Genomic DNA, 26,022 nt, shown 5'->3' on the forward strand with positions numbered 1-26,022 from the left:
GGTCCCCAAAACCTGGCATGGTGCAAGCTTGCTGAGGGGTGAACTGGTGCCCGGTCTGGCTTCCACCAACCTCTCTGGCTGCACCTGCCTTCATATACCCCCAAGCACGCTTCACGCACACGTTCAACTCCCAGAGGACCCCTCCAGTGCACCCGGATCTGTGAAGACACCGGACTCAGAGAAAACTCAGGCGTTGCACGCTCTTCCTCGAAGAAGCTCATGGAGCCACGTGTTTCCCACCAAGAACTTGGGCGACATCAAGACGAATCTCAAAAACGCGCTGAGTCAAAGCAGCCAAGTGCAATTATAAACAGTATGTGGCTCCGTGGATAAGAAGGTTGGGAGCAAGCAACAGTGATCTTTGCGCTATAGAAATCAGAATAGTAGTTGACTCTGGAAAGTGGAATTGGCAAAAAATGGGCACAACGCAAGTTTCTGGGATCGTTGAAACGTTCCGAGTCTTTTTGTACATTGGCTGACGTGCATTGAGCCACGTGGTTACATCTGGGCATGTTACTGAATGTGAGTTATACCTCAGTAAAGTACTGTCAGTATACAAAATAGAGTAACGTTCGCATGAATATAACAATAACGAAAGACCCTCAGTGTCTGGATTAAAGAGCACATCAGATGTAAGCAAAGAGAGAACAATGAGCTGGAAGATGGACCCAAGGAGATTATCTAGATGGCATCACAGTGACACAAAGATTGAAAGATATAGAAGGGAGGCAGATTACACGGAGGACGGGTTGAAAAGGTCTAGCATACTTTTTTTTAATTTATTTTGAGAGAGAGAGACAGACAGAGAGCGAGTGGAGGAGGGGCAGAGAGAGAGAGAGAGGGAGAGAGAGAATCCCAAGCAGACTCCATGCTGTCAGCACGGAGCCCAGCATGGGGCTTGAACTCACAAACTATGAGATCATGACCTGAACCGAAATCAAGAGTTGGCCGCTTACCCGAGAGTCACCCAGGCGCCCCTAAAAGGTCTAGCATACTTCTAGCCATAGTCCCCAAAGGAGCAAAGAATGGACGAAAAAGAATATTTGAGGAGATACTAGCTGAGAATTTCTCCAAACTGATGAAAGGTATGAATTCACAGATACAGGAAATACAAAATACTAAGAGAATAAATTAAAAAAGAATCTCTTCCTGGATACTTTGTAAAGAACTACAAAATACCAATGAATACCAATGATAGCTCTTTTTTCTTTTTTAGAAATGTTGACACTTTTTAAAAAAAAGTTTATTTATTTATTTCGAGAGAGAGAGAGAGAGAGAGCACAAGCCGGGTAGGGGCAGAGAGAGGGAGAGAGAGAGAATCCCCAAGCAGGCTCTGCACAGTGTGGAGCCTGACGTGGGGCTCAAACTCACGAGCTGTGAGATCATGACCGGAGCCAAAACCAAGAGTCGGACGCTTAACTCCCTGAGACACCCAGGTGCGCCACCAATGGTATCTCAAAAGCAGGGAGAAAAAGGCAGATCACCCACAAAGGAATGACAATGTGACTGAGCAGGCGTCTTCCCCAACAATATGCACCTGTTATATGCCTACACTGTCCCAGGTGCTAAGAACGCTAGGGTGAACAAGACAGCCCTGGCCCCTACCACGCGGAGCCCACGGTCTATCAGGAACAACAGACGTGGAGGAAGCAATTATATCGTGATGAGCTGGCCTGGCTGGAGGGCACGAGAATTGGGAAAAACATCAAACGGGTAGATCTGTGAACTGGGAAAAATTTCTCATCGGTGCCGCAATACCCTGTGTGTTTACCGAGATGGGGTCGGTTTTTTCCTCCACTGGACTCTGGGGGCAGCTCACACATCCTTCCGAAGACTTGGTGACCTCCTCCCTGGACCCCTGGAGGAAAGGGAGAGGGATGGTCCTCTTCAGACCCTTCTTCAAAGTCCTAGACTTTCTCCTGTGGCCACAGTCGAGGTAGCAGTGCGCAGAGGCTACGTGGGGGGAAGGAGGGTTATGCCAGAACGAGGCCACTTAAATGCCAGTGATGGGGAGGGGTGTCCCATGGGACGGGGCTTAGGAGCCCACTCCCAACTTCTCCCCACCCTGCACCCACACACAAGACCTTCCACATGCTCCCCAAAACGTCCCTTTCAGGGGCAGCACACTGGACCCAGGTTCAGAGCTGGGAAACGGACAATCCTCCAATTTTAGACTCTGTCTAGGCTGGGGGTTGACTTCCTGCACCATCAGCACCTCTCTGCCCTGGCTCCATTTGTTTTTTTAAAAAACTTTTAATGTTTATTTATTTTTGAGAGAGAGAGAGAGAGAGAGAGAGAGAGAGAGAGAGAGAGCGCGGGCGCAACTGGGGGAGGGACAGAGAGAGAGGGAGACACAGAATCCGAAGCAGGCTCCAGGCTCTGAGCAGTCAGCACAGAGCCTGACGCGGGTCTCGAACCCGCAAACCGTGATCATGGCCTGAGCCAAAGTCGGATGCTTAACGGACTGAGCCCCCCCACACACACCCCGCCGCCCCCCAGGCGCCCCTGCCCTGGCTCCATTTCAAAGCACTTGTGCACCTTGCCTTTCTCCACGTGGGGGCTAGGAAGCTCTCTCCCCTGATGGGACCCGGGGACTTTGTCCTGTTTAGCCTTATACTCCCAGCGCCCGGGCCCGTTATGTCCATCTGAGGCTGATTCCTTCGAGGGGTGGGACTCTGGCTGAGAGAGGTGATCTGGGGAGAGGGGAGCATGGGGGACAGGACACCGAGGACGAAGTCTGGGAGGGGCGAAAGGTTCTTTGAAAGAGGCTGGAAAGAGGGTGTGCAGCAGGGGAGAGGGAAAGGACGGAGAAGGGCTTCTCGGGGTCTGGCCTGGCCGAGGAGGGGCCCCCAGCCCGCGGTCGCGGGGCTCCAGGAGTCGGGCCCGGGGACCCGGGCATGGCGTGGGCTGGCCGGGACCCGCGCCAGGCCCCGCCCCTCGGTCCCAGGCCCCGCCCCATAGGCCCCGCCCCGCCGCCTCGGCCCCGCCCTCCCCGGGATTTAGCGCTGGCGGCCTGGGCGGCTCCGCAGCCGCCGTTTCCGCTTTCTCCAGGTGAGGGTCCGGAGGAGCCGGGACGCCCCGCGCAGGGGCTGGCGGAGCCGCAGTCACTTGGGGTGCGTCCGCGGGTGCCCTGTTCGCCTTCCCTCCTTCCCTCCTCCCCCTCTCCTTCCCCACACCGCGGCCGCGTTTCCCCCGGCCCCCCTTCCCGTGCTTTCTCCCTCTCACCTGGCAGGTGGTCCCGGGTCTCTCAGTGTCGTGGCCTCTCCCCCCCCCCCCGCCCCTCCTCGCGCCCAGTTCCTCGTTCAACCCTTCCTCCAGGTCTCCCTCGCGTGGGGGGACGGAGAGGTCCCGGCGTGTGTCAGGCAGAGCGCTGTGCAGGCAGCGGGCGCCCGGAGCACCGGGCCTTAGCGAGCAAAGATTGGTGGAGTTAGGTTGGTGACGCTCAAGGTGGCTTGAGTGACTCAGGGGTGCGGGCCGGGCGCTACCTGGAGCTGAGCTCAGGTGGGTGTGGAAGGGACTGTGCACCTGGCAGCACCTGCCTCTGTAGGCAGCGCCCGAGCTCAGCTGGCCTGCACTTGACCGCCAATCACAGACGCCCAGCGCGATTTCAAGCTTTGCCGCCTCCGGTGTAGGAAAGGCAGTGACCCTGGGCTTCTGTGGGCGGAGGCGGGGGGCGGGGGGGGGGGGTGATGCCTGAATGATTCAGGCCTGCGCGCCCAGCGTGCCCTGGCGTCCCCATGGGTTGTGGCTTTACGGGGACCTTCACGTCTCGGACACGTGGACGGCCGTATCTCCCAGGCGGTGAGCTGCCGGGTCACAAGTAGGCACAGGAGGGAGGGTATGTGGCAGTGTGAGCTGCGTTTCATGGCAGCGTCCCGAAGTGTCTCAGATCCGCGAGGCCACCTACCTGGGTGGCTCAGACACCCTCTGCAGCATGTTGTAGATCTCTGTGCGTGTGGCAGTGTTTTGAGCGTGGGAGGCATTGTACCTGTGTGTGTGTGGTTAGCATATCTGGGCATGCCTGGTAGGTCCCTGGTCCCTGGGCGTCTGGTCTGGGTGCGCTAAGCATACACAGGCTGCGTGCCTTCACAGCTCAGGAGTGAGCAAAGGAACGTCCCTGGGGTCTCCCGGGTGCTCAGCTCTCAGGTGTGAGGAGGGCGGGTTTCTCACTGCTGAGGCGGGTAGGGTAGTGGGTCTCAGGCATGGGGGGCGCTCTCCCTGGGGCTTGTGGGAGCGGCAGGATTCCTGGCTGCTCCGGGTGTGTCCCTCCCTCTGCCCCCCCCCCCCCCAAGCGTTTCTGATGGGTGGAAGGTGGAGGCGGCTGGCGAGCGTGTTTCTGGGGTCTCGGTCTCAGGTGCCTTCCTTGGGCTATGTGTCTGGAGGTGACTGCATCATCCTGAGGGATTCCTTCTCCAGACATGCTCCCTGAGGCCAGCTCGCTGTGGCTGCTGCGCCTGCTCCGGGACATCCAGCTGGCCCAGTTCTACCGACCCATCCTCGAGGAACTTAATGTTACTCGGCCGGAGCATTTCGACTTTGTAAAGCCTGAAGACCTGGACGGCATCGGCATGGGCCGGCCCGGTAAGGGGCCCCTGCGCAGAACCCCCTCTGCCCACCCCCCGACACACCAGCCCTCTTCTTTGCCTATAAATCCTTCTGCAACCTCCATCCCCACCCCCACCCCCACGTACCACCAAGTCCTCTGATTCTGACCTTCCCCAGCCCAGCGCAGACTGGCCGAAGCCCTGAAGAGACACCGTTCCGGGCTTAAGTCTAAGAACTGGGTCTACAAGGTGTGCATTTCCCGGTGGGGGCCGTGGACTTAAAGGGCCAGCTTAGGCCCGGGAATGGGGTGGGTTGAGTGTCAGGGAGGAGGGCACCCACTTAATTTCCCACCCCTGCTTCAGATCCTTGGAGGCTTTGTACCTGAGCAGAAGGAGACCACCCCCCCTTCAGACAGCCCCCTGTTGTCCCTCCCTGAGCCCGAGGGGGGACTCAAGTGTCTGATCCCGGATGGTGCTGTGTGCAGAGGGGAGCTGCTGGGCTCTGGCTGCTTTGGAGTGGTGCACCGAGGGTTATGGACACTGCCCAGCGGTCAGAGTGTGAGTACCCAGGGAACCCAGTGCATTCTGGGTGCTGGGGCGGGCTGCCCGTCTCTTCTGCGTGCCCTCTGTGCTCTGGCCCCCACAGTAGCTGTTCCCTAAGCGTCCTTCCCGCCCCCCCCCCACTCCTCCCAGGTCCCAGTGGCTGTCAAGTCCCTCCGCGTGGGTCCTGAAGGCCCCGTGGGCACCGAGCTGGGGGACTTCCTTCGAGAGGTGTCCATCATGATGAGCCTGGAGCACCCACACGTGCTGCGTCTGCACGGCCTCGTCCTGGGCCAGCCTCTGCAGATGGTGAGCAGACCCGGACAGCGGCTCCCAGGGCAGGTGGGCGGCAGGGTCCCCTGGGCCCGGACCTCTGCTCACGCGGCGCCGTGCTCCCGCAGGTGATGGAGCTGGCGCCCCTGGGCTCCCTGCACGCGCGCCTGGCCGCCCCGGCCCCCACGCCCCCGCTGCCCGTGGCCCTGCTCTGCCTTTTCCTGCGGCAGCTGGCGGGGGCCATGGCGTACCTGGGGGCCCGGGGGCTGGTGCACCGAGACCTCGCCACGCGCAACCTGCTGCTGGCCTCCCCGCGCACGATCAAGGTGGCCGACTTCGGGCTGGTGCGGCCGCTGCGCGGCGCCCGGGGCCGCTACGTCATGGGCGGACCCCGCCCCATCCCCTATGCCTGGTGAGGGCGCGGAGCCGGGATCCCCGGGCACTAGAGGGCTCTAGAGGGCTGGGGCGGTGTGGACGGCTCCCTCCGGGGGAGGCTGGGACGAGGATTCTGGGAGGGCCCCCGGAAGTCCTCGAGAAGATCACCCAGCTCCTCCGGGGAGGGACCCGTGCGGCCCGTTCAGCTGCGTTTCCACAGGTGCGCCCCAGAGAGCCTGCGCCACGGGGCCTTCTCTTCTGCGTCTGACGTGTGGATGTTTGGGGTGACGCTGTGGGAGATGTTCTCCGGGGGCGAGGAGCCCTGGGCCCGCGTCCCGCCGTACCTCATCCTGCAGCGGCTGGAGAAGGACCGAGCCCGGCTGCCTCGGCCTCCCCTCTGCCCCAGGGCTCTCTACGCCCTCGCCTTGCGCTGCTGGGCCCCCCACCCTGCCGACCGGCCCAGCTTTCCCCACCTGGAGGGGCTGCTCCAAGAGGTGGGAGCCCCCACCTCCCCAGATGCACCCAGTCTCTGGTTTCTCCCAGAGCTCCGCGCACAGGAGTGACAGATACTCCTGGGCTGGGGTCAGGGACCGGCTCTGGATAACCCGGATTCAGTGTCTACCTGCAGCGGGGCCCAGAGCCCTGGGGAGACAGCTTAGGGCTGCGGAGACGGATGCTGAGGGCTGGGGGACGGAGCACGGAACAGAGAGCAGTAGGTTTGACAGGCAGAGGGAAGAAAGGTCTGCATGCGACTGGGAAATACAGCTAAGGCGGCCCCAGCATCTCAGGTGCCCCGTGGAGGGCTATGCGAGGAATGATACGTAACCAGGGCCAGCCCTGGGAGACACCGTGCTAAGTGCTTCACATGTCTCCTTCTTGCACGTTGGCCCGCTTCATCCTCACAACAACCCCGTAAGGCCATTATTATCTGGAGTTTACAGATGGGGGCAGTTAAGGCAGTGACAGTTTAAGTGGAGGAGTTGGGATTTGAAGCAGTCAATTGACCCAAGAGCGCCGTCCCCTAAATCGGTAAACTGCGTTGTTGAAGACTCTGTCTTTACCCTGAAGGCACCTGGGAGCCATGGAGGGATTTTGAGCAGGGGAGTTCCCAGTCACTTTACGTGTTCTCTCACCCTGGCTTGGAGCAAGGAGGGATGAGAGGAAGGAGACTGAACAAGGGAATAGCAGGTGGCTGACAAGGATCATGAAGCAGAAATGAAAGGATGTCTGCGGTCAGGGTCAAGGCAGCGGGGCTGGGAAGAAAAGGAAAATATTTCCAGAGACACTGGGAGGCAGAGCGGTGCGTGGGAGGACCCTCCCTTGGTTCTCCTAGGCAGAGACAGCCCCCCCCCCTTTGTTGCTTCCTGACCCCTGGGGTACGTCCGGCTTGGTGTGGAACCCAGATCTGCCACCCCCTACTGGGGGATAGGGACAGTCCCCCCTGGGCCCGGGACAGAGGACATACCTGGTATGGGTTTGATGGGTGGGTGCGTAAACGGGAGTCTCCTTCCTCTCCTGCTCACGTGATCTTGTCCTTCTGACTCAGGCCACAAGCCCTGCCACCCTTTCTTCCTGTCTCTGCAGGCGTGGCCTCCTGAGGCACATTGTGTGAGGGAGGTCACAGAGCCAGGCGCCCTAAGGATGGAGACTGGTGACCCCATCACCGTCATCGAGGGCAGGTGACAGCCTCGGGCCTCCCACACGTCCCCAAGGAGGAGGACTCCCACCCGACCTGCCCGACCCTGGTCCCAATCTGCTGCCCGCCCCCCCGCCCAGCTCCCTGAACCCTGACCCTCTGCCTCCTCCCTTCCCCACTGGGCCCCGGGAGCGCCACTAAAGTCGTGGCTCCCACTGGAGCCACCAAGCCCGTAGAGCCCTTTTGTGTTAGGGAGAAAAGAGCCTCTCTTCTTCTAGGCAGCTGCCGCTGCAGGCACACAGCTTGCGAGCTGAATGTGGGCCGGAGCCCAGCCCCCCTCCCCCTCCGTCCCTTCTAACAGTGCCTCTTCCCACAGCCCGGACTCCACGACCTGGAAGGGCCAGAATGGCCGCACATTCAAAGTGGGCAGCTTCCCAGCCTCAGCAGTGACACTGGCAGACTCGGGGGGCTCGCCAGCCACCCGTCCGGTCCACAGAGTGTCCCCTGCCCGGGGCGAGCTGCACCAGGGAAGCACGGATGGGTGAGTGGGGGACACGAGCCCAGCAATGCCTCTGGAAGGGAAGCTTGGGGAGGGGGTCTGGGGGGGGGGTGGGCAGCTGGATGGAAGGCTGGACTTGCCTCCCAGCCGGGGCTTCCACTCTGGGGCTCAGCCTGCCTGGGAGCTTCTGGTGGGGGGGGGGGGCACACTGATGTGCCAGGTGGGGAGAATGAACCGGATTGCTCTCCAACAGGGATAGAGGGAAGGCCAAGCTTCGGGATTTGCCTCCGGCACGGGGCCAGAGAAGGAACGTGCCCCTGCAGAGGGCGAGAGGTGGGTGTGGTGCCGGGGACCCGGCTTCTCGCAATTCTGCCCCCCCGCTCTGAGTCCTGACCTTGGTGTCGGCGATGTGGCGGTCCCCCATCTGCCCTCTCTAGCGCTGTGCGTCTCCCCCTGCAGCGCCCGCCCTCTCCGTTCTCTGGGGCCTCAGCTGCCTGGGCTGGGGTGTCTGTTCCGCACACCCGTCTTCCTGTCCCCCTAACCAAGGGCCCCCCACGAGCACGGCACAGACACAACGGGGAGAAGGCAGGGCCCAGCATCTGGGCCTCCTCTCAGGTTGATTATTTCTCAACTGTGCAGTCATTTCCAAGAGCCTGGAGTCTGTTCTGTCCCTGGGCCCCCGCCCCACAGGGGGTGGTTCCAGCCCCCCCGAACTTCGCCATGCCAGAGCCGTGACCCGGGGACCCCCTGGCCTGCCATCCTGCCCTCCCTTTGCCTCCAGTCCTTCTCAGCCCAGCCAGCCCCCCAGGGAGCGGCCTCCGTGGCCCAGAAGAGAACCCCTCCCCAGCCACCCCCCGGGAAAACCTGGAGCCGGCAAAGCCACCGTTCCCTCCGGAGGCCTCTTGCCCGACCCCGAGTTGCAGAGGAGGATTATGGAGGTGAGAACTCCCTGAGGTGGCCTGGTGTCCCGAGGGGCTACAGGCGGGACCGTGGCCTAAGCCGGACTTCGTGCCCCGTAGGTGGAGCTGAGCGTTCACGGAGTCACCCACCAGGAGTGCCAGGCGGCGCTAAGGGCCACTGGGGGAGACGTGGTTTCCGCCATCCGGAATCTCAAGGTAAAGCCAGACCCTTCTCTCGGGTTCCCACCCCTCCCGCCTCTCCCGCGCCTGCCCTGTGGCAGCCACTGCCCTCTCTCCTGCCTCCACAGGTGGACCAGCTCTTCCATCTGAGCAGCCGGTCCAGGGCCGACTGCCGACGCATCCTGGAGCATTACCAGTGGGACCTCTCGGCCGCCAGCCGCTACGTCCTGGCCCGGCCCTGAGGTCTGCTCCCTTGGGTGTGGATACTAGCCTGGGTCAAGGGCCTGGCCACGTGGGACCAAGCAGAACCCGGACAGGTCCCATCAGGGCAGAATTTCCCACCTGGGGAGATCGTTGGCAGGTACGGGAGGAGCCCGGGGTCGCGCACTGCTGAATGTCTCCTCCCGCCCTGCCCCTTGGCCTCTGAGGGCTCATGCTCCCTCGGCTGGTTCATAGAAGGATCTCCTCCGCTCTGCCTCCCACATTGCCAACCACGAGGAGAACTCGGAGGGACACAGCTGCCACACGTCGCACCCACAGGAAGCTTCCACTTGCTACAGAGAGCGATCCAATGGCCATCCTGGGCCTCGGGGACAGCCATCCCGAACTGCCGTCAGCTGCCACACGGGTCTCTGTGGGAGCAGTCATCTCGGACGACGGAAGCGATCCCGCTGACTTGGGCTACGTGGCCCAGACTGCCTTGGCTTGGTCCGGGGCCATAATGGACGATGAAGTCGCCCTCTTGAACTCAGAGACGCTGGATCTTGGCAGCACGGATTATGAAACGGGCCAGCCCCCACCCAGCCCGGCTGTCCTACTTCCCATCGTGTCTTCCCATACCAACTCCCTTCTCCTCTCTCCCGTCACATACATCTTCCGAAATCCAAAAAGTTACAAAGTTTATATGAATATAACATACAAAGATACAGCCTCCTTCCTAAGGCAAAGGGCAGGATGGGGTGCTTAAGGCTCCGGAGGAAGCTGCACGAAGCACCGGCTGTGGGCAGGGCCTGGGGGAGGCGGGGATCCCCTCAGAGCGCCACGGTCTGAGGTTGAACCGATTGGCCAAGCTGATGCGGGGCGAGAGCGGTCACGCCAGCCATCTTTGGTGCTGCAAACCCTTGCCCACCCCGGCTCCTGCCAGAAAGCCCGAGGGCCCTGGATTCCCAAGGCCGGATCTGGAGCACAGGCCCCGGAAGGGGGCCGGGGGAAGGGAGGGTAAAGCTGATATGCCTGTGTGCCAAGGGATCGGAGAGACAGCGGTGCGAGGGAGAAGGGTTCTCATACATACCCTTCCCCAGGGGCCAAGGCGAAGGAGGCCAGGGGATCGGGGCAGGGGTAGGGCGCCGTGGCCCCTAGACTCTCAGGCATCCCCGTCTGTCCGCTGCGGCAAACGTCGCGGAAAGCGGCCGCCTCTGACAGGTGGCCATCCTGGATTCTGGTTGAGGTGGTGGTCTCCTCGCCCTGAGGTGGCCTCTAACTGGTGACGGCAGAGGGCCCAGCGCCTCCTCGCTTCTCGAAGAACATGTAGTCCTGACGGGAGGGCACGGTCAACGGGGCTGGCGGGGCTGGCCTAGCTCAGCTCTCACAACCCGGGTCCGGAACCTGTACCCGCCCCCCGCCCCCACAGAGCGTGTCTCTAATCTAGCAGGAGGCCAAGATGCGCACAGAGCCTTGATGGAGAGCGGGGTGGTGGGAGGGGAGGCGGGGCAGCCAACTCACAATGAGGAACGTGGCTCCCAGCAGCACCGCCTTCACCCTCACGTCCAGATCCAGCGGGAACTGCAGGCCGAAGTCATCTGCATCGGTGAGGGCTTCTTGGAGCAGCCCCCCCCACTGCTTGCTGATCCGGCCCACGCTGCGTGATTCATCCGGAGTCTTCACCTGTCGGGAAGGCAGGAGCCTACTGGGGGGGACGTGGCTGACCTCCCCTGCCGCCAGGCCCCCCCCTCCCACCGTCGCCGCGTATGAGCGGCGCCGGCTCTGTCCTGAGCGAATCCTTCCGGCGGTTTTCCCGGTGGCATCCGGGGAAACCAAGTCACCCTCGGTCATGCTGCGTGTGTATAGTGCAGATCTGAGTTCAGACTCACATCTGTTGCTCCTGAAAGGCCATACGCGAAAACCGAACATAAGTAGCGGCAGGAACGTTAGCACCGAGTACTCATCTCCGTGTAGGGCTGCTTCCCAGGTTTGTTTTGGTCACGAAAGTACCTGCTGCCCGTAGCTGGTGAAGTCAGCGCCCTGAACAGAGTGGCCTGGTCCAAGAGGGCTAGGGGGCTGTGCTCGGCCAGCCAGCCAGGTGCCTAGAAGGCTGTGCCTGCCCAAAGAGGTGCCTTTACCCCGCAAAGTAGCAAGGGCCCTGTCCAAGCTTCATCCAGAGGGGATCCAAGCCCGTCTGGTGGGGGAGGGGCAGCAGTAAGTGGCCTCTAAGGACCAGGATTTCCACTGGCCTCTCCGGGCCCAAGAACAACAGGCCCTGGTGACGGACGAGGTAATTCACTGTGATTTCCTGATCGTTTCCTATGCTTATTTGCAGGGGCTAGAACTGAAGTGATTGCCTTCTGTGCCCTCCCAGTCCCCTTCCCCCACTGACAGCTCTGCGGCACTTCCTGCAGACCAGTCTCCGGCTGGGCAGGGCCTCTCCCAGCCAGCCCTGCCATCCCCAGTGCAGCCCCAGAGAAGGGCTGCTCATAACTACGTAAAAGGGAGCCTGGGTCTCCCAGGGCCCCACGGGCTGCACGTTCCCATGCAGAGGTCACCCAGTCATCTTTCTATCACAGAGCCTCCACCCAGCTCCCGAGGTGACTCGATTTGTAAAAGTAGGCTTAGGTAGGACACCTCATCGGAAGCCTTGGAAAGTCTACGGGCTTCTCCCTGTGATTTGTCCCTTATCTGCCCTGGTGATTATCCCTTAAAGAACCACAGTGTCGGGGAGGTGCCTCTGTCTTCTGGAAACGAAAGCGCTTCCCAGGCCTCACCCCTGGCACTGTCACCACTTGGGTTCTGATGACGAGGACGTAGATCACCCGTGGGGTGGGGGCAAGCCGCAGGATGCTGACAAGTTACACTGGTGCTGGCTCCAGGGCCCGGGCTCACACACTCATGCATAGCAGCTAGCCCGCAGCAGACCCAGTGGTCATCCTGTGCCCCAAACCAAGCCTGGCCTTAGCTGGTTTCCCCCTCAACACGGGGCGGCAGGTGACAATCAGCATTGGTCCTTCAGAGGAAAGCCTCCCTGCCAAGCTTTCAGAAGGCCACCGGGCCACCCCCTTCTGAATGGAGAACACTGGAGATGTGCTAGGAGCCTCCGTGGATTTGGATCAGTGAGCTCAGGGTCTTGCCCTTAGTGTTGGCCATCGCGCCTCACAGAAGCTGCCATCTTGGTTTGTGAAGTTCCCAGGAATCTCCCCTTCTTCCTGGTACCTCAAAGTTGGTGTCTGTGCCACAGCCACAGGTCCAGCAGGGCCCCACCACGCGCAGGAGGGTCCGGCGATCGGCATCCTGGATGGACAACTTGGGGATGAAGGGATGCCAGGTCTGTAGCACGTGGCCAATGGTGGTGCCGGGAGGGGCCTGTACTTCCATCTGGAGCCAGGGGCAGGCAGGGTCACTGCCGAGCCAGGGCACCCTGGCCCGAGCTCTCAGCTTCCGGGTCTACCATCCGCCCCGCTCCCCCCTAGATCTCCCATCCCGCCTGCCACCCCCACCCGAGCTGAGCTTCATCCCAGGCCTCATCACGAGCGGACCACGTTCCATCCTTGGTCCTCCGCATTCCGGCCTGCCCCTCCCCCCACCCAACCCCGTCCCTGGCCCCAGCCCTCCCAGCCCACCTCCTGGAGGCCACATGGGCAGCAGCTGCAGCCACAGTGCAGGGGGCGGAGCAGACGCAGCACCTCTCGATCACTGGGGTCCACCACGCGGACACGCAGGGGCCGGCGGGCGCCACAGCACAGGCGCGCGCAGCAGTGGCTCTCTTCGGCCGCCTGCCCCAGGGGCTGTCCGGCCCCCGAGCGCAGTTCATACCGGTTACACGTCTCCCAGCCCAGGAGCGCTGCCAAGGGGGACACGCTGAGGCTCAGGCCCCGCCACCTGCCCAAGAGCCCCCTGTCTCTGCCCTCGTCACGAGACCCAACCTACTCCTTCCACTCACTTTCCACTCGCTCGGCCTTCTGGTGAATCAAGATCTGATCAATCTGGAAAGGCAGGAAGGTCCGCGCCCGATGTCAGCTGGCTGGTCTGGACGCCAGGGTCCCCTCCTCGTCACTCTCCCCGCCCCCCCCCCCCACCCACCCACCCCGCGCCCTCCCGCTCACCTGCACCAGGAATTCGAGGCCGGAAGGCACCCCGGGCAGTGGCAAGAACGGGGCAGCAGGCCCTGGGGCCCCGGGGCTGGGCGAAGGGAAAAGAGAGAAGCCAGGCGCAGGGGCAGGCATGTGGGGGGGCACTGGTGCCTGCCCGGGCCCGGGGTGCAGCGCCGGCTCCGGGTACCCAGCCGTCACAGGGTAGGGAGGAGGGGGTGAAGGGGCGTGGCCCTTGGGGGGCAAGTAGCCTGTTGGTGGGGGGACAGGGGTAGATTAGACGGGGACCCGCGGCCACATCCCCTCTCCCCTCGGGCCGCGAGGCTGCAGGGCGATGAGATGGGAAGAGACTGAGGACGACGGGGCGGGGGAGCAGGGCGGCGGCTCCCCGGGAGGAAGGGAGGGGCCCCACACGGCCAGTCGGAGCACATTCCCGCAGGGTGTGCTCGACGCCCAGCTCCCGAGTCCGTGGGGGGATAACGGAGACCCTCAGCCTCGCGCCCACTTACCTGCCATGGGAAAGGGGCGATGGTTCGCCGGTGTCAGTGTCCGGGAGGCTTAGTTTTGGAGGTGGTGGCAAGTTCGGACACAGCCAGACAGACACAGAGACAGACACAAAGACGGACAGGCAAACGCGGAGAGGCGGCCGCGCGCGGCGCGGGCCCAGGGTCTCTTGGGCGGCGCCTCTGACTCAGGGAGAAACCGAAAGTGTCAGCGGGCAGGGCGGGTACCTGGGACCCTGGATTCCCTCGGGGGCCCCAGAACCGCCCCCTCCCTTTGTTCTCCCATTCTCCGCGGAGGCGGCTGCTGGCAGACGGCCGGAAGGATGGACCCGCGGTCCGAGCGACGGCCTGGCCTCGAGGGAGGCCTCCCGGCCCCCCTGCGCCCCAGTCCCCCCCGCTCACCTGAAGCCCCTAGAAGAGCTGGCGTGCCCAGCGCTCGGCGGCTCGCAGGAGCTCGGGGAGGCGGGCCCGGGCCCCGACCCCGCCCCTCGACCCGTCCAGGCCCCGCCCCTCCCGGCCCGGGCGGCGCGCGTGCGCACAAAGGGAGCCGGCTCTCCTGCGGGGCCGCGAGCGGTGCGCAGGGGAGCTCGCTGGCGTGGCAGGCGTCCCCGTCCGCTCCGCCCCGCCGCTCGACACCAGAGGAGGCCCGCCTGGGGAGGGCCGCCGGCCCAGACCTAGCCCGGCGACCCCCGCCGGGTCTGCGGGCGCAGGGCGCTCGGTGTCCCCGGGTGGGAAGCCAGGGCGGCTGGCGCGGCGCTGGACCCCAGGCTCCTCCTCCCGAGGGCGGTTCGGGCCTCGCTGACGCAGCGGAACACCCTCCAAACTCCTTCTTTGGCTTCTAGGACTGGCCCCCCGGCTCCCTTTCCACCTCCCCGGGGGGCTGCCTCCGCGGCTGCTCGCCGTGACGCTGCGGTCATCCACACAGACACCTTGCTACGACAGTACGTCTTCCAGGAGCCCCTGGCCACGTGGGTGACAGGCCGCCAAACGGTGGCAACAGTGAGCGTGCGCGCAGTGAGGTCCGGGGGTGACCAGAGGACGCGGCGCGGTTAGCAGGAAAGCCTCCCCCCGTCCCCACTGCCAGAGGAGTCGCTTCTTCTGGGTCCTGAGCAGAGAGGCCCGCAGGTGTAAGGAGGTGCTGAGCCTGGGGCCCTATAGGCAGAGCAACGAGAGAAGAGTTGAGAGAGGGAGGCCACCCGCCTACCTGCACGGAAGGCCTGGTGGCAGCTGGGACTTGGCCCCAGGGGCAGCGGGGGGCCCACCGAAAGATGTTAAGACCCAAAGAGAAGGCCGAATTTGGGTTTTAGAAAGACACATCTAAACCACAAGGTGGAGAACCACGAAGGCGCCCGGGGCTGGGTGGTGGACGGCGGCCGGAGGAGCGGGTGCTGTGCTAGGTGCACACAGGAGTGGTAGATGGGGAGATGCTTACACAGCAAACCTAGAGCTTGTTTGAGGGGTGACATGTGCAGGTGAGGCGTTCCGGATGACCCCAGGTCCCTGTCTGGTGACCACGCAGGTGGAGGGGTCACCCACCAAGATGAACATACAGGGAGGGGCGGCGGCTGGGTGGCTCAGTCGGTTGAGCGTCTGTCTTTGGCTCAGGTCACCATCTCCCGGTTTGTGAGTTCAAGCCCCGAATTGGGGTGTCTGCTGTTAGAGCCCACTTCCGATCCTCTGTCGCCCTCTCAGTGTCCCTCCCCTGCTTGTGTGCGCGCTCTCTCTCTCAAAAATAAATCAATATTTAAAAAAAAAAAAAAAAAGATGAACATAGAAGCAGGTTTTCAGAGATGGGTCCAAGTCCTTTCTTCTGGGCTGGTCAGCTGCTCCCACAGCTTCAGCCATCATCAGCTTCGGACCCAACTGCCTGACCTCTCCCCCCGGGGGTGCTTAAGTACCCCAGATTCTACGTGGCCCAGACCATGCACCGGCATCCACCAAAATATCAACATACAGAAACTCGGTTACTCAACAAAGATTGAGTGAGCGCCTACTATATGTCAGACAGCTTTTGAGAGGAATATACAGCAGTTTTTTTAAAAAATTAACCAAAATTGCTGATCTCCTGGGGCTTACGTTCTAGCAGAGAAGAGACAGATAAGGTAAAATATACTAGAAGTCAGAAGGTATGTCAAGTGCTATGGAGAAAAATTGAGCAAGATGAGGAGGACAGAGAGTGGTGGGCAAGGGTTGCAATTTTGCAGAGGGTGAACTTGGAAGGTATCACCCAGAAGGTGGTAGGTGAGCCAAGACCTGACTGTAGGAGGTCAAGGACGGAACCAGGCCGGCCTCTGGCATAAAAAAAAAAAAAAAGTTTCAGACAGCGCGAACAAGAAACGCAAAGCGTGCCTTAGTCATTCAGTGAACAAGTGACACCAGTGTGGCTGGAATGGAACGAACCAGGCAGAAGGAATGGAGATCCCAGGAGCCCAGATCACATACAGCCTTGCAGACCATTGGATTATACTGAGCGAGACAGGAAGTGTTGCAAGGTTCGGATAGAGGTCCTCAGCTCTGGCCACAAGATAGAATCATCTGGGTGCTTCACAAAATACCTCTGCACGGGCCCCATGTCGTATCAACAATTTAATTAGAGTATTTGGGGTAAGGTGCAGATATCAGAACTTTCTGGGAATTTCTCCAAAGACTTTAATGTGCAGCTAAGGCTGAATAGCACTGTTACAGGGTCTCTCTCTCTCTCTCAGGCTGCTTTGTCTAGAGCAGGCTATAGTTAGGCAAGGGCAGAAGGACATTCTTGCAAAAAGCGAGGAGGGATGTGATGGTGACTTGGACCAGGGGCTGGAGCGGTAACAATGGAGGTGGTGGGAAATGGTCAGATTCTGGTTATGCATTCAGCCAATGACGTGTTGACTTGATAATGGCTTGGATACAGGATGTGAGGAAAAGGGCAAAGTTGACTCAGGCTTGGCCCAGGAGGCCATTCCCAGTGGGCCCTGCTCTTCCTGTTTGGTCATTTCCTGTCTGCCCACTCCATCCTGAGCTCCAGACACTTCTGCTGTCTCTCTCGTCTCGTCACCAGTATGGTGTGTCCCTTTTCTTCTGGCGAACGAGTCACGCTGAAAGCTGGCATATGGACAGAAGTCTGTACCAGGCTCCAAAAACCAAAGGAGCCCACCTGGGCCGTACCAAACTATCTCTTGAAAGGATCGGTCTTCGCTGCGGAAGATTGGAGTTTCTTGGTGCTCACGGGAAGGAAAGAGCTTAGCTCTGGGAATTGGGCAGAGGAGAGTTTGAACCCCAGGCCACGCTGGTCCCAACTACGATACAGAACAAGTTACTTCACCTCCGTGAGCTTTAGTTCCCACGCCGGACTATCGAGAAGATTGGACACAGTGCGCAGTAATAATAGAGACCGATTATCAAGCAGGCCTTCTTTATCCTGGTTCCTCAAGAGCCCCGCTCACGGGCAGGGTCAAAGCTAAGGGATCACATTACATGGAGGGCCATTCCAGATGTTGGCGCCTCCCCCACCTGGAGGTTTCCTCTGAGGCTGTATTTCAGCCATCACTAAAATGAAATATTGTGATCTTCTACTAATATACCTCAAATCATGCCTCCTCCCTGGATATAAATGTTTCAGTGGCTCCCCATTGCCCTCAGAAGAGAGTCCAACATCTCAGCCCAAGGCCCTCCATCATTTGCCCCTGCTGCCATCTTTCCCTACGACCCTCTCAAGGTCTTTCAAGCCAGCCACCAGGAATTTTTTGACGTCTCAAATGCCCCGGGCTCTCTTTGGCTTCAGGGCTGCCCGGATAGCTCTTGCCTGGGGTCTGGAACACACCCCTTCCCCTTCTGCATCACCGAACTCCTTCAAGGTCCCCACTGAACATTCTGGCACCCAGCAGCTGCTCCGAAGCTCTGGAGCTCAGTAGGGACTAGTTGGAGGGGAGACAGAAATTCTAGTATCCCTCTCATTTACAGAAATGGTCCATTTTTTTGTTTATTTATTTCTGAGACAGAGAGAGACAGAGCATGAGTGGGGGAGGGGCAGAGAGAGAGGGAGGCACAGAGTCCGAAGCAGGCTCCGGGCTCTGAGCTGTCAGCACAGAGCCCGACGCGGGGCTCAAACTCACAGACCGCAAGATCATGACCTGAGCCAAAGCTGGACGCTCAACCGACTGAGCCACCCAGGCGCCCCTGGTCCGTGCTTTTTTGAATGCAACTTTCTGAAAAGTTAAGCATGCACCTTTGATATATCACACAGATATGAACTTTATGAGGCGTACACAAAAATGGAAAGTAAAAAGACGGAAGTTAAAATTTGTGTACATAGGGGCGCCTGGGTGGCTCAGTTGGTTGAGCATCTGACCTCGGCTCAGGTCACGATCTCATAGTTTGTGGGTTCGAGCCCCACGTCGGGCTCTGTGCTGACAGCTCGGAGTCTGGAACCTACTTCGGATACTGTGTCTCCCTCTCTCTGCCCCTCCCCTTTCTCAAAAATAAATAAACATTAAAAAAAAAAATTGTGTACTGGGGCGCCTGGGTGGCTCAGTCGGTTGAGCGTCTGACTTCACTCAGGTCATGATCTCACAGTTCATGGGTTCGAGCCCCCACATCAGGCTCTGTGCTGACAGCTCAGAGCCTGGAATCTGCTTCAGATTCTGTCTCCCTCTCTCTGCCCCTCCCCCGCTCACACACACTCTCTCTCTCTCAAAAATACACATTAAAATTTTTTACAAAAATTTGTGTACTTAGGAGCTCTAACTTTTTTCCATTAAAATTTGAAAACCATTGATTTAAAGTGGATAGAGAAGCCAAGCCAGGCAGTCACAGCCAGAGGGAAAACCAGGAGGGGTGTCCTAGAAACAACAGGATGTATTTTAAGGACAGTGTGGCCAACTGTGTCAAATGCTGCAGAGGCTAAAGACAAGATTAAGTCAACCATTGAGGGCACCAGCCTGGCTCAGTCGGTACAGTGTGGGATGCTTGATCTCAGGGTTGTGAGTTCAAGCCCCACATTGAGCATGGAACCTACTTAAAAAAAAAAAAAAAAAAAAAGGGAGGTGCCTGGATGGCTCAGTTGATTGGGGTCCGATTCTTGATTTCAGCTCAGGTCTTGATCTTGGGGTCCTGTAATCAAGCCCCCTGTTGGGTTTCACGCCCAGCGTGGAGCCTAATTTAAAAAAAGAAAAGAAAGAAAATCATCCGTTGGATCAGGCAACCAAGACCTCTAAGCGATCCATGGATCCTTCTGAGGGCATTTGTGGGGAAGAGAGGGGATGGGAGACCGGCCAGAAGAGGGGTGCTGAGTAAACCTGAGTCCAGATCTTTCCCAAGCCCCCACACTTCCCCGAGCTCCCCAACAACCTACTTGGATGTGTCCCAGGCATTTCAGAAGCAACCTGCCCCAAACTGACTGCCTCCCCCTCATCTTCCCCCTCCTTCCGTTCTTCTCATCTGAGTAACAGCACCTCCAACCACTAGGTGTATAAACAGGAAGCCTCCTGCTCATTTCACCCTTACATCCAGTCCATTAGCAGTTCCTATCGGTACGACCCTCAAAATACATCCTGGATCGGACCCTTTCCACCACCTCTTCCACCCTAAGCCGAGCCACCACCATCATCTCATCCCTGGCCTTCCTGACTGGCCTGTGGCCACCCTGGCTTCCTCCAGATCTTTTAAGCATACGAATCACGGGCGCCTGGGTTAAGTGGGTTGAGCATCCAACTCTTGGTTTTGGCTCAGATCATGATCTCATGGTTTCATGAGTTCGAGCCCCAAGTCAGGATTCTCTCTCTCTCTCTGCCCCTCCTCCTGTCTCTCTCTAAAGAGATAAATCCATAAAAGTTACGTGTATAAGAGAGCCTAGCCTTCTCTTACTTGAAACCTTTCAACAACTCACTGTTGCTCTACAGACAGATTTCAAGCGCTTTACTCCTCCCTGCAAGGCCTGCACGGAGTACCTGGGGGCCCTCATCACTACCCATCAGCCACATGGTTTTTGCTATTTCTCCAACCACCCTCCCCCCTGCCTGATTTTCTCCTGCCTCAATGATTTGGGACTGCTCCTTTCTAGCCCGTCTCGCCAGCTTGTCTTTCCACCAAGGACATGCTTCCCCTCCAACTCTGTACCTGGTTAGCTCCAGCTTCAATGGGACCTCCTCTGTGAGGCCTTCCCATCGGAGGGGGGGACACACCCTCCACGACCCCACTGTCCCGCTGCCTCCCTGCTCTTTTCCTGCGCGTTCAGAGCACAACTCACAACCGTCCATTTGTATGCTGAGCTGTTAAAGCCCGTTTTTACTACTTTGAAACTCGGCCCACACAGATCGTGGAGCCCCACTCTGCCCCCCCTTCCCCACCTCTGTCTCTGTTCATGGTCTCCTCCACAACAGAGTCTTCTTTTTAAGTTTATTTATTTAAAACAATTTTTGTTAATATTTTTGAGAGAGAGAGTGCACGAGCGCGAGCAGGGGAGGGGCAGAGGGAGAGGAAGTGACAGAATCAGAAGCAGGCTATTGGCTCTGAGCTGTTAGCACAGAGCCTGACGTGGGGCTCGAACTCACGGACCGCGAGATCATGCCCTGAGCTGAGACAGGACACTTAACCAACCGAGCCACCCAGGTTCCCCTAAGTTTGCTTGATTTTTTTTTTTTTAATTTTTTAAAAAATGTTTATTTATTTTTGAGACAGAGAGAGACAGAGCATGAATGGGGGTGGGTCAGAGAGAGGGAGACACAGAATCTGAAGCAGGCTCCAGGCTCCGAGCTGTCAGCACAGAGCCCGACGCGGGGCTCGAGCCCACAGACTGTGAGATCATGACCTGAGCTGAAGTCGGACGCCTAACCGACTGAGCCACCCAGGCGCCCCCCCCCCCAAGTTTGTTTTTGAGCGAGAGGAAGAGAGAGTGCAGAGAGTGCAAGAGGGAGACAGAATCCCAACCCTGCTCAGGGCTGTCAGTGCAGAGACCGACGCAGGGCTCGGACCCATGAACCGTGAGATCATGACCTGATCTGAGATCAAGAGTCGGGCGCTTAATGGACTGAGCCACCCAGGCGGCCCCACAACAGAGCTCTTTTAAGGATCATCTCAAGCACTGAAGCCTTTTATGCGCCCCCCATGCATGATGATCTGTCCCTGCGTTGAACCCCAAAGAATTTTGTAACTAATGGCACCACTCCTGAGCTGCCTTGCCTTAACTCTGACTTCCAGAGTGAATGTTCAATAAATGTGTGGCCTGGCAGGCCTGAAAACTTTACCCTACAGGAACCTTCAGTTCTAGTGGGCAGCAGAACCGCACGGTGACTTGGGCCCAAAGAGTGCTTCCGAAAGATTCTGCAGTATTTCCAACATTCTTTAGGACTCTGACGCCCACCGGTTTCAGGACCTCCTAACAAGCTAACCTCGAATGAACAGAATCCCCAGACCCAAGATTCCGTCTCAGGAAAGGGAAGGAGTCCAGAGGCGGACAATGCTTACCCCTCTTTCTCCAAGAGGTTAGACGAACAAAGACTCGAGTTCTTTATTTGCCTTTCCCTTTTAATCTCCTCCCTGCTCCAACTCTTAAAGAAGTACCCAGCAATCAATTACAAAGAAGTTCAAAGGGCCAAGGCAAGCCAGCCCAAGATTAACAGGCTCCCTCCCACGGGGGCCAAAGTCTGGATGCTGGGGTCTCCACTCAGAGCCTGGAAGTAAAAGCTGGTGCAGAATAAGGTGGTTCCAGAGGCTAGCAGTAACCCGGCCTGGAGGAGATACAAGAATACAGGCCAGTAAGAACAGGGCGGACGGAGGGAGCTGGTGGGGCATGGTCAGGGTTGGGCATGGGGGCAGGATTACCCAGAGGGGCTTTCTGCAATGGGGCACCCCTAACAGAGCCAGGCTGTGGAAGAAGTGGTGTTTGTTGGCCTTGTCGAAGAGCTGTAAGAAAAAGAGAAATGGAAGGCGGGGTGGGGGAAGACACTTCCTAAGCAACGCTGGTGCCTGCATCCCGTGGGGGCACATCGGAAAAAGTTCGTCCCCCCGCTAAAGTCCCGGCTCGCCTGTCCCACCAGCACCCACGGCACATGCTCGCCGCCCTCGGTGCTCCGCCCCTCCCCTACTTCCCTCAGCGACCCCAGACTTGGGGCGCTCCTAGACCCGGAAGCTGGGCAGCCCCAAGTCCCTTCACCTCCTTCCCGTAGGCATCCGGGAACTGGGCGCCTGTGGAAGGAGAGGCAAAGGTTACCAGTCCGAGCACCTGCCTCCACCGCCCCGACTCCCGGGTGGAGGGAGGGCCCAGTTGGATGCCCCCAGAAGGCGTCTCATTGGTGGAAACGCACATGGGCGCTTCTGGGGACCAAACTGGACCAGGCAGAGGGCTGTCCGGTGGAGGGGAAAGCCGGCACTTCCCATAGACCCCGCCCCTGCACTAGACCCCGAAGGTCGACCCCAGCCCCCTGACCGTGCGCCCCGTAGGAGGCCAAGCCTAAGGCCCCGGCTCCGGACAAGGCGCCCAAGCGGCGGAAAGCAGCCCCCGGCCCGGCCATGGCAGTGGATGGTCACGCGCCGCAGGAACACCGCCCAGGCCACCCAAGAGGCCAGCCAATCCCAATCTCCCATGCAAATAATGTCCAAAAGTGCCCAATCCGGGACGTGTTCATTCCGGCGTCCAGGTCCTCACCCGGGTACTTGCGCCTTTGTAAAAGCTCTGCTGAGTGGCGAAGCCGCGTGGCGGGCGGAGAAACAAGAACCAATCAGGGTCGGAGGAGCGGAGCAGTGAGGGGCGGGGCGCGGAGGCGGGACTAGAGGATTTGCGTCACGGATTGGCCCACTTTCAAAGTTGATCGCTCCTTCCGATACCTACCCCCTCCCACCTCCGGCCAATTTCCAAAGATCCCGGTCCCCACGCGGAGTTCCGCCCCTTTCCCCACTGGCTCCTCCTTTTCAGCTTTAAACCAGGCCTACTCTCACAAGGAGGCGGCCGCTCGGGTAACCAAGCCCCACCCACCGCCGTCAAAACCCCGCCCACTGTCGAGATGGCCCCTCCCACGGGCCCAAGGCCCCGCCTTCTTCGTGTGATGCCCCGCCCCCTTGAGTTCACCCTCCCCCTCCCCCCCCCCGCCCCCAACCCACCAACCGCGGGAGCCCGGAGGGTGGGAGACCCGGTGGGGGCGATGTCTCCACCCTGCCCCGGCCTGCTCCGTCCATCCGTCGGTCTGTCCGCTCCCGCCCCCTTCTCCCGTCTCCAATCCCCCCACACTCTGGAGGGCGGGCGGGCAGGCGGGTACGAGCGAGGGGTGTGCGCCGCTCTCTCCGCAGGGGGCGGGGGAGGCGGCCGCGCGGTGACGCGCGGGGCTGCTGCGGCTGCTCCGCCGGCGGATCATCACTCTCGGGCTGGGATGGACGCGGGGCGGGCGGGCCCTGGCGCGCGGAGCCAGGAGTCCGGGCCTCCTGGCTGCTGAGCGTCTCCCGAAGCCTCCCCTTTACCCCCGCTGCCCCTCCTAGGAGCCCTGCCGACCCCCACCCCGGGGCTCCAGACCCGGCTCCCGCCCTCCTCTGACTCTCTGGACCTCCCCCTCCCGCCCGCCCTCGGGATCGACTAGATCCCTCCCCCTCCCCGAGGATTCCGGCTGGATCCCTGCCCCTGCGCCGCGGATCCTGCGCTCCCGGGCTCTGGGCCCCTGGGGATTGCCGTGGACACCTCTTCCCGCACCCGATCCCTTAGGATCTTCCGCCTGTACCACCTTCTGGTCCCTCGAAGCCGGCCCACGGAGCCAGTGGATCCCCAATCCAGTCCTGTCTCGTTGCCCCCTCTTCGCTCCGCCGGCCCCACTGCGGGGTTCCCTGTTCTCGGGTTCCTCCTGACCCCATCCCCTACCTCTCCTTTCCCCGGGGATCGACTGGATCCCGGCCCCGCCCCCCGGGGCTGGGGCGATCCCCCTCCCCCGCCCGGTGAGGCGCTGCGGGCGGGGGCTGGGCCTGCGGGGCCGCGGGGGCTCAGAGGCCGCCGCCCCCCTCCCGAAGCCCATCCGCCCCCTACTCGGAGCCCTGGATGGAGGCACCACGGCCCCAGGGCTGAGCCAGGTAGGAGCTAAGCCAGGCCGGGTGGAGGGGGGTGCGTGGCGGTCCACTGGGGTCTCCTTTTCCCCATCTCTCTCCCTGCGCCTGGTTTCCCCCCAGCCTGCTCTGTCTGCGTGTCTCCGCCTAGGGATGCTCTCGCCGTGTCTCTGCGTCTCGGTCTCTTTGTCTCTGCCTCTCTCCAGCCCATGAATGATCCTTTGAATGGGCCCACAGACCCCGTGTGTTCCCATCTCCCCCTCCCCCTCCTTCTCCCCTTCCCGGCCAAGCCATTTTCCCCACTGCAGGAAGAGGGGGGGGGGCCTGCGGCCTGAGCCCCCCTCCCTCAATTCTCCCCGGCTGGGGGAGTCAGGCCTGGGCAGGAATGGAGAGAGCAAGGCAGAGGGATAGGGAGAAGGAGGGGGAGAAAGATGTGGCAGACAGAGATGGGGCGAGAAAATGGGGGAGACAGAGGGAAAGAGGGGAGAGAGAGAGAGAAGTAGAAGGGGCTTAAGGGAGAAATTTGGGGAAGAGGTTTGAAGGAGAGAGAAAGATGAGCCACGGCGAGGAGGGAGATGTGGAAAGATTCGTAGAAGAGAGAAGGGGAAAGGACTGGAGGCAGAACCGAGAGCAAGCTGGAAGAGGCCGGGAAAGACGCTCCGAGGGAGCATCATGGAGAGGAGAGAGGGGAGGGGAGGGAAGGGAGAGAAGCTGGCAGTGAGGAGGCCAGGGGCCCAAAGTACCTTAAAGGGGGGGGGGGTGGCAGAAACAGACCATGTTAGTAGGAGGGGGAGGGGGAGGCAGGGCCATGGAAGCAGAACCCAGCCTGGCTTGGACAGAGGAGATCCTGAGGGAGCCAGCCCCAAGCCCCCTCCTGGTGATGGGGGAACAGGAGCTTAAGAGGACCTGAAGAGGGGGAGGGCACGATTGGGTGTGTGTGGTAAGGATTCCTGTGTCCTCAGCTCTGGAATAAATTGACACCTGCAGAGAGCCACCCGCGGGCTGGCGCCTGGCTCCGAAAACCCCGCGTCAGCAAACAGCTCTGGCGGCTGTTGGGGGGGGGGGGGGACAGGGGGCGCTTGCTGGAATGACCTGGGTGTCTGCCCCTTTGGTCTGATCTTGTCTCTTGTCCTGTCCCTGCTGTCCTGAGCATCCAGGCATCAGAGCAGCAACTGTGGGGGGGCTGGCAAGGGGAAGGGGACATCAGTAGCTGAGATGGGGTGAGCAGAAAGCCGAGGTTTGACCCCCCCCCCCCAGGACGGAGGTCAAAATGCCACGCATGGAAGAGGCGTCTGGGGTGCAAGGCTGTTGGAGACTGTGGGAGGGGGGCAGTGGGTGGACGCATGTGATGCCCTCCAAACCCACCTCAGCACCCCTTCTCCCCAGCCAGAGGCCTGGTCACTAGGGCTAGGCTCTGATTGGCCCACAAGGGGCAAGAGGCGGATCTTTTAGGGTTCTCCAGGCCCCAATCTCCCGCTCCCCTCAACATATACACTTCTTTCTCTATGCTAAGGTTGGGGAAAACTCACGCCTCTGCCCTCATGCCCTGAATGTACCCCGCGACCAAGCCAGCCCCTTCCCCTCTTCCTCCAGACCCCCCTCTAGGGTTAAAGCTGCAGCCGGTTGCCGAGGTAACATTGCGGGGCAGCATCCCGTCGCCCGGCAACCGGCCGCAGGATCACGCATCTGTCCCCGGATTTGCCCCTCCAACATCCCCTGCCTACTCGAGGCCCTGCCTCAAGGCACCTTAACTCCTGATGGAAGGAATGAGGAACACCTGGGGCAAAGGGGATCCCCCCCCCCCCCGACCCTGCTGCACAGATTCTTAGGGGATGGGCTGTGGAAGGAAGGAAAAGGTGCTGGGCTCCTGTGGTCCCAAGAAGGGCCCGAGCCTGGCCGGGGTCGGGGTTCAGTGCCTGGAAATTACAGCTGAGGAGTAATTAACACGTATAAACAAACCCGCCACTTCCTGCTAATTAATGGCTTGGTATTTTTATTTTCTCTTCCTTGTCTCTCTCATCCCTCCCAGGGAGGTGGGAACTGGGACTCCTGAGTCCCCCAGCAACGCCTGCCTAGGAGGGACAAAGCAGCTGGAAGGGTGGGGGGCAGGCTGGTTCTGGGGAGCTGGCCTGCTTCTCCTCTGGCTCTGTCCTGGACCTGTGCTGCATCTTGACCCTACCCTAGCCTTAGACTTTTCTATCTGGGTCCCTGCTTTGGGGGTGGGGTGCTGGGGTGGGAGGGGGAGGCGCTAGGGGGCCGGACGGTGGAAGAAGGGG

The 26,022-nt window shown here is 60.3% G+C and overlaps 3 protein-coding genes across 9 annotated transcripts; 1 reads left to right on the forward strand and 2 right to left on the reverse strand.

Moving 5' to 3' along the window:
- The first annotated feature begins 2,983 nt into the window (after positions 1-2,983).
- On the forward strand, positions 2,984-9,872 carry TNK1 (tyrosine kinase non receptor 1). 6 transcript variants are annotated; one of them, XR_015243810.1, is made up of 14 exons: positions 2,994-3,113; positions 4,355-4,581; positions 4,723-4,793; positions 4,908-5,102; positions 5,238-5,393; positions 5,486-5,769; positions 5,953-6,226; positions 7,317-7,411; positions 7,745-7,909; positions 8,121-8,200; positions 8,507-8,805; positions 8,887-8,982; positions 9,075-9,307; positions 9,403-9,872. XR_015243810.1 is itself a non-coding variant. In XM_086685817.1 (13 exons), the coding sequence occupies exons 2-13, from the start codon at positions 4,419-4,421 to the stop codon at positions 9,186-9,188; spliced, it is 1,992 nt and encodes a 663-aa protein (XP_086541943.1). In that variant the 5' UTR covers positions 2,984-3,051; positions 4,355-4,418; the 3' UTR covers positions 9,189-9,872. The 6 variants fall into 6 exon arrangements, 4 of the variants coding, with proteins under 4 accessions (XP_086541943.1, XP_086541945.1, XP_086541942.1 ...); XM_086685817.1 differs by having other exon boundaries at positions 2,984-3,051; positions 9,075-9,872; XM_086685819.1 differs by having other exon boundaries at positions 2,993-3,051; positions 4,417-4,581; positions 9,075-9,872.
- PLSCR3 (phospholipid scramblase 3) lies at positions 9,829-14,669 on the reverse strand. Of its 2 annotated transcripts, none has more exons than XM_086685820.1 (8): positions 14,150-14,669; positions 13,754-13,930; positions 13,260-13,495; positions 13,097-13,139; positions 12,777-12,997; positions 12,370-12,531; positions 10,669-10,830; positions 9,829-10,479 (listed from the first exon to the last, which is right to left on the reverse strand). In XM_086685820.1, the coding sequence occupies exons 2-8, from the start codon at positions 13,758-13,760 to the stop codon at positions 10,423-10,425; spliced, it is 888 nt and encodes a 295-aa protein (XP_086541946.1). In that variant the 5' UTR covers positions 13,761-13,930; positions 14,150-14,669; the 3' UTR covers positions 9,829-10,422. The 2 variants fall into 2 exon arrangements, with proteins under 2 accessions (XP_086541946.1, XP_086541947.1); XM_086685821.1 differs by having other exon boundaries at positions 13,754-13,934.
- Positions 14,670-21,219: 6,550 nt separating this feature from the next.
- Positions 21,220-22,288, reverse strand: TMEM256 (transmembrane protein 256). The gene is made up of 4 exons (XM_025920413.2): positions 22,152-22,288; positions 21,879-21,910; positions 21,548-21,628; positions 21,220-21,453 (listed from the first exon to the last, which is right to left on the reverse strand). Exons 1-4 carry the CDS (start codon positions 22,234-22,236, stop codon positions 21,310-21,312), a joined length of 342 nt encoding a protein of 113 aa, XP_025776198.1. The 5' UTR covers positions 22,237-22,288; the 3' UTR covers positions 21,220-21,309.
- Positions 22,289-26,022: the final 3,734 nt, after the last annotated feature.

The sequence above is a fragment of the Puma concolor genome, chromosome E1, assembly GCF_028749965.1.
Source record: "Puma concolor isolate L17-30 chromosome E1, mPumCon1.1.hap2, whole genome shotgun sequence".
Taxonomy (NCBI): Eukaryota; Metazoa; Chordata; class Mammalia; order Carnivora; family Felidae; genus Puma; species Puma concolor.

Excerpts from the sequence above, each read along its gene's own strand:
- TNK1 (XM_086685817.1), top strand. The coding sequence starts at position 4,419 with ATGCTCCCTGAGGCCAGCTCGCTGTGGCTGCTGCGCCTGCTCCGGGAC. Across the intron at positions 4,582-4,722 it reads CATCGGCATGGGCCGGCCCG|CCCAGCGCAGACTGGCCGAA; the intron begins GTAAGGGGCCCC and ends GACCTTCCCCAG. Across the intron at positions 8,201-8,506 it reads GCCCCTGCAGAGGGCGAGAG|TCATTTCCAAGAGCCTGGAG; the intron begins GTGGGTGTGGTG and ends TCAACTGTGCAG.
- PLSCR3 (XM_086685820.1), bottom strand. Across the intron at positions 13,140-13,259 it reads GCCTCGAATTCCTGGTGCAG|ATTGATCAGATCTTGATTCA; the intron begins GTGAGCGGGAGG and ends CTGCCTTTCCAG. Across the intron at positions 10,480-10,668 it reads TGGGAGCCACGTTCCTCATT|GACTACATGTTCTTCGAGAA; the intron begins GTGAGTTGGCTG and ends CCCTCCCGTCAG.
- TMEM256 (XM_025920413.2), bottom strand. The coding sequence starts at position 22,236 with ATGGCCGGGCCGGGGGCTGCTTTCCGCCGCTTGGGCGCCTTGTCCGGA. Across the intron at positions 21,629-21,878 it reads CGGATGCCTACGGGAAGGAG|CTCTTCGACAAGGCCAACAA; the intron begins GTGAAGGGACTT and ends TTTTTCTTACAG. Across the intron at positions 21,454-21,547 it reads ATTGCAGAAAGCCCCTCTGG|GCCGGGTTACTGCTAGCCTC; the intron begins GTAATCCTGCCC and ends TATCTCCTCCAG.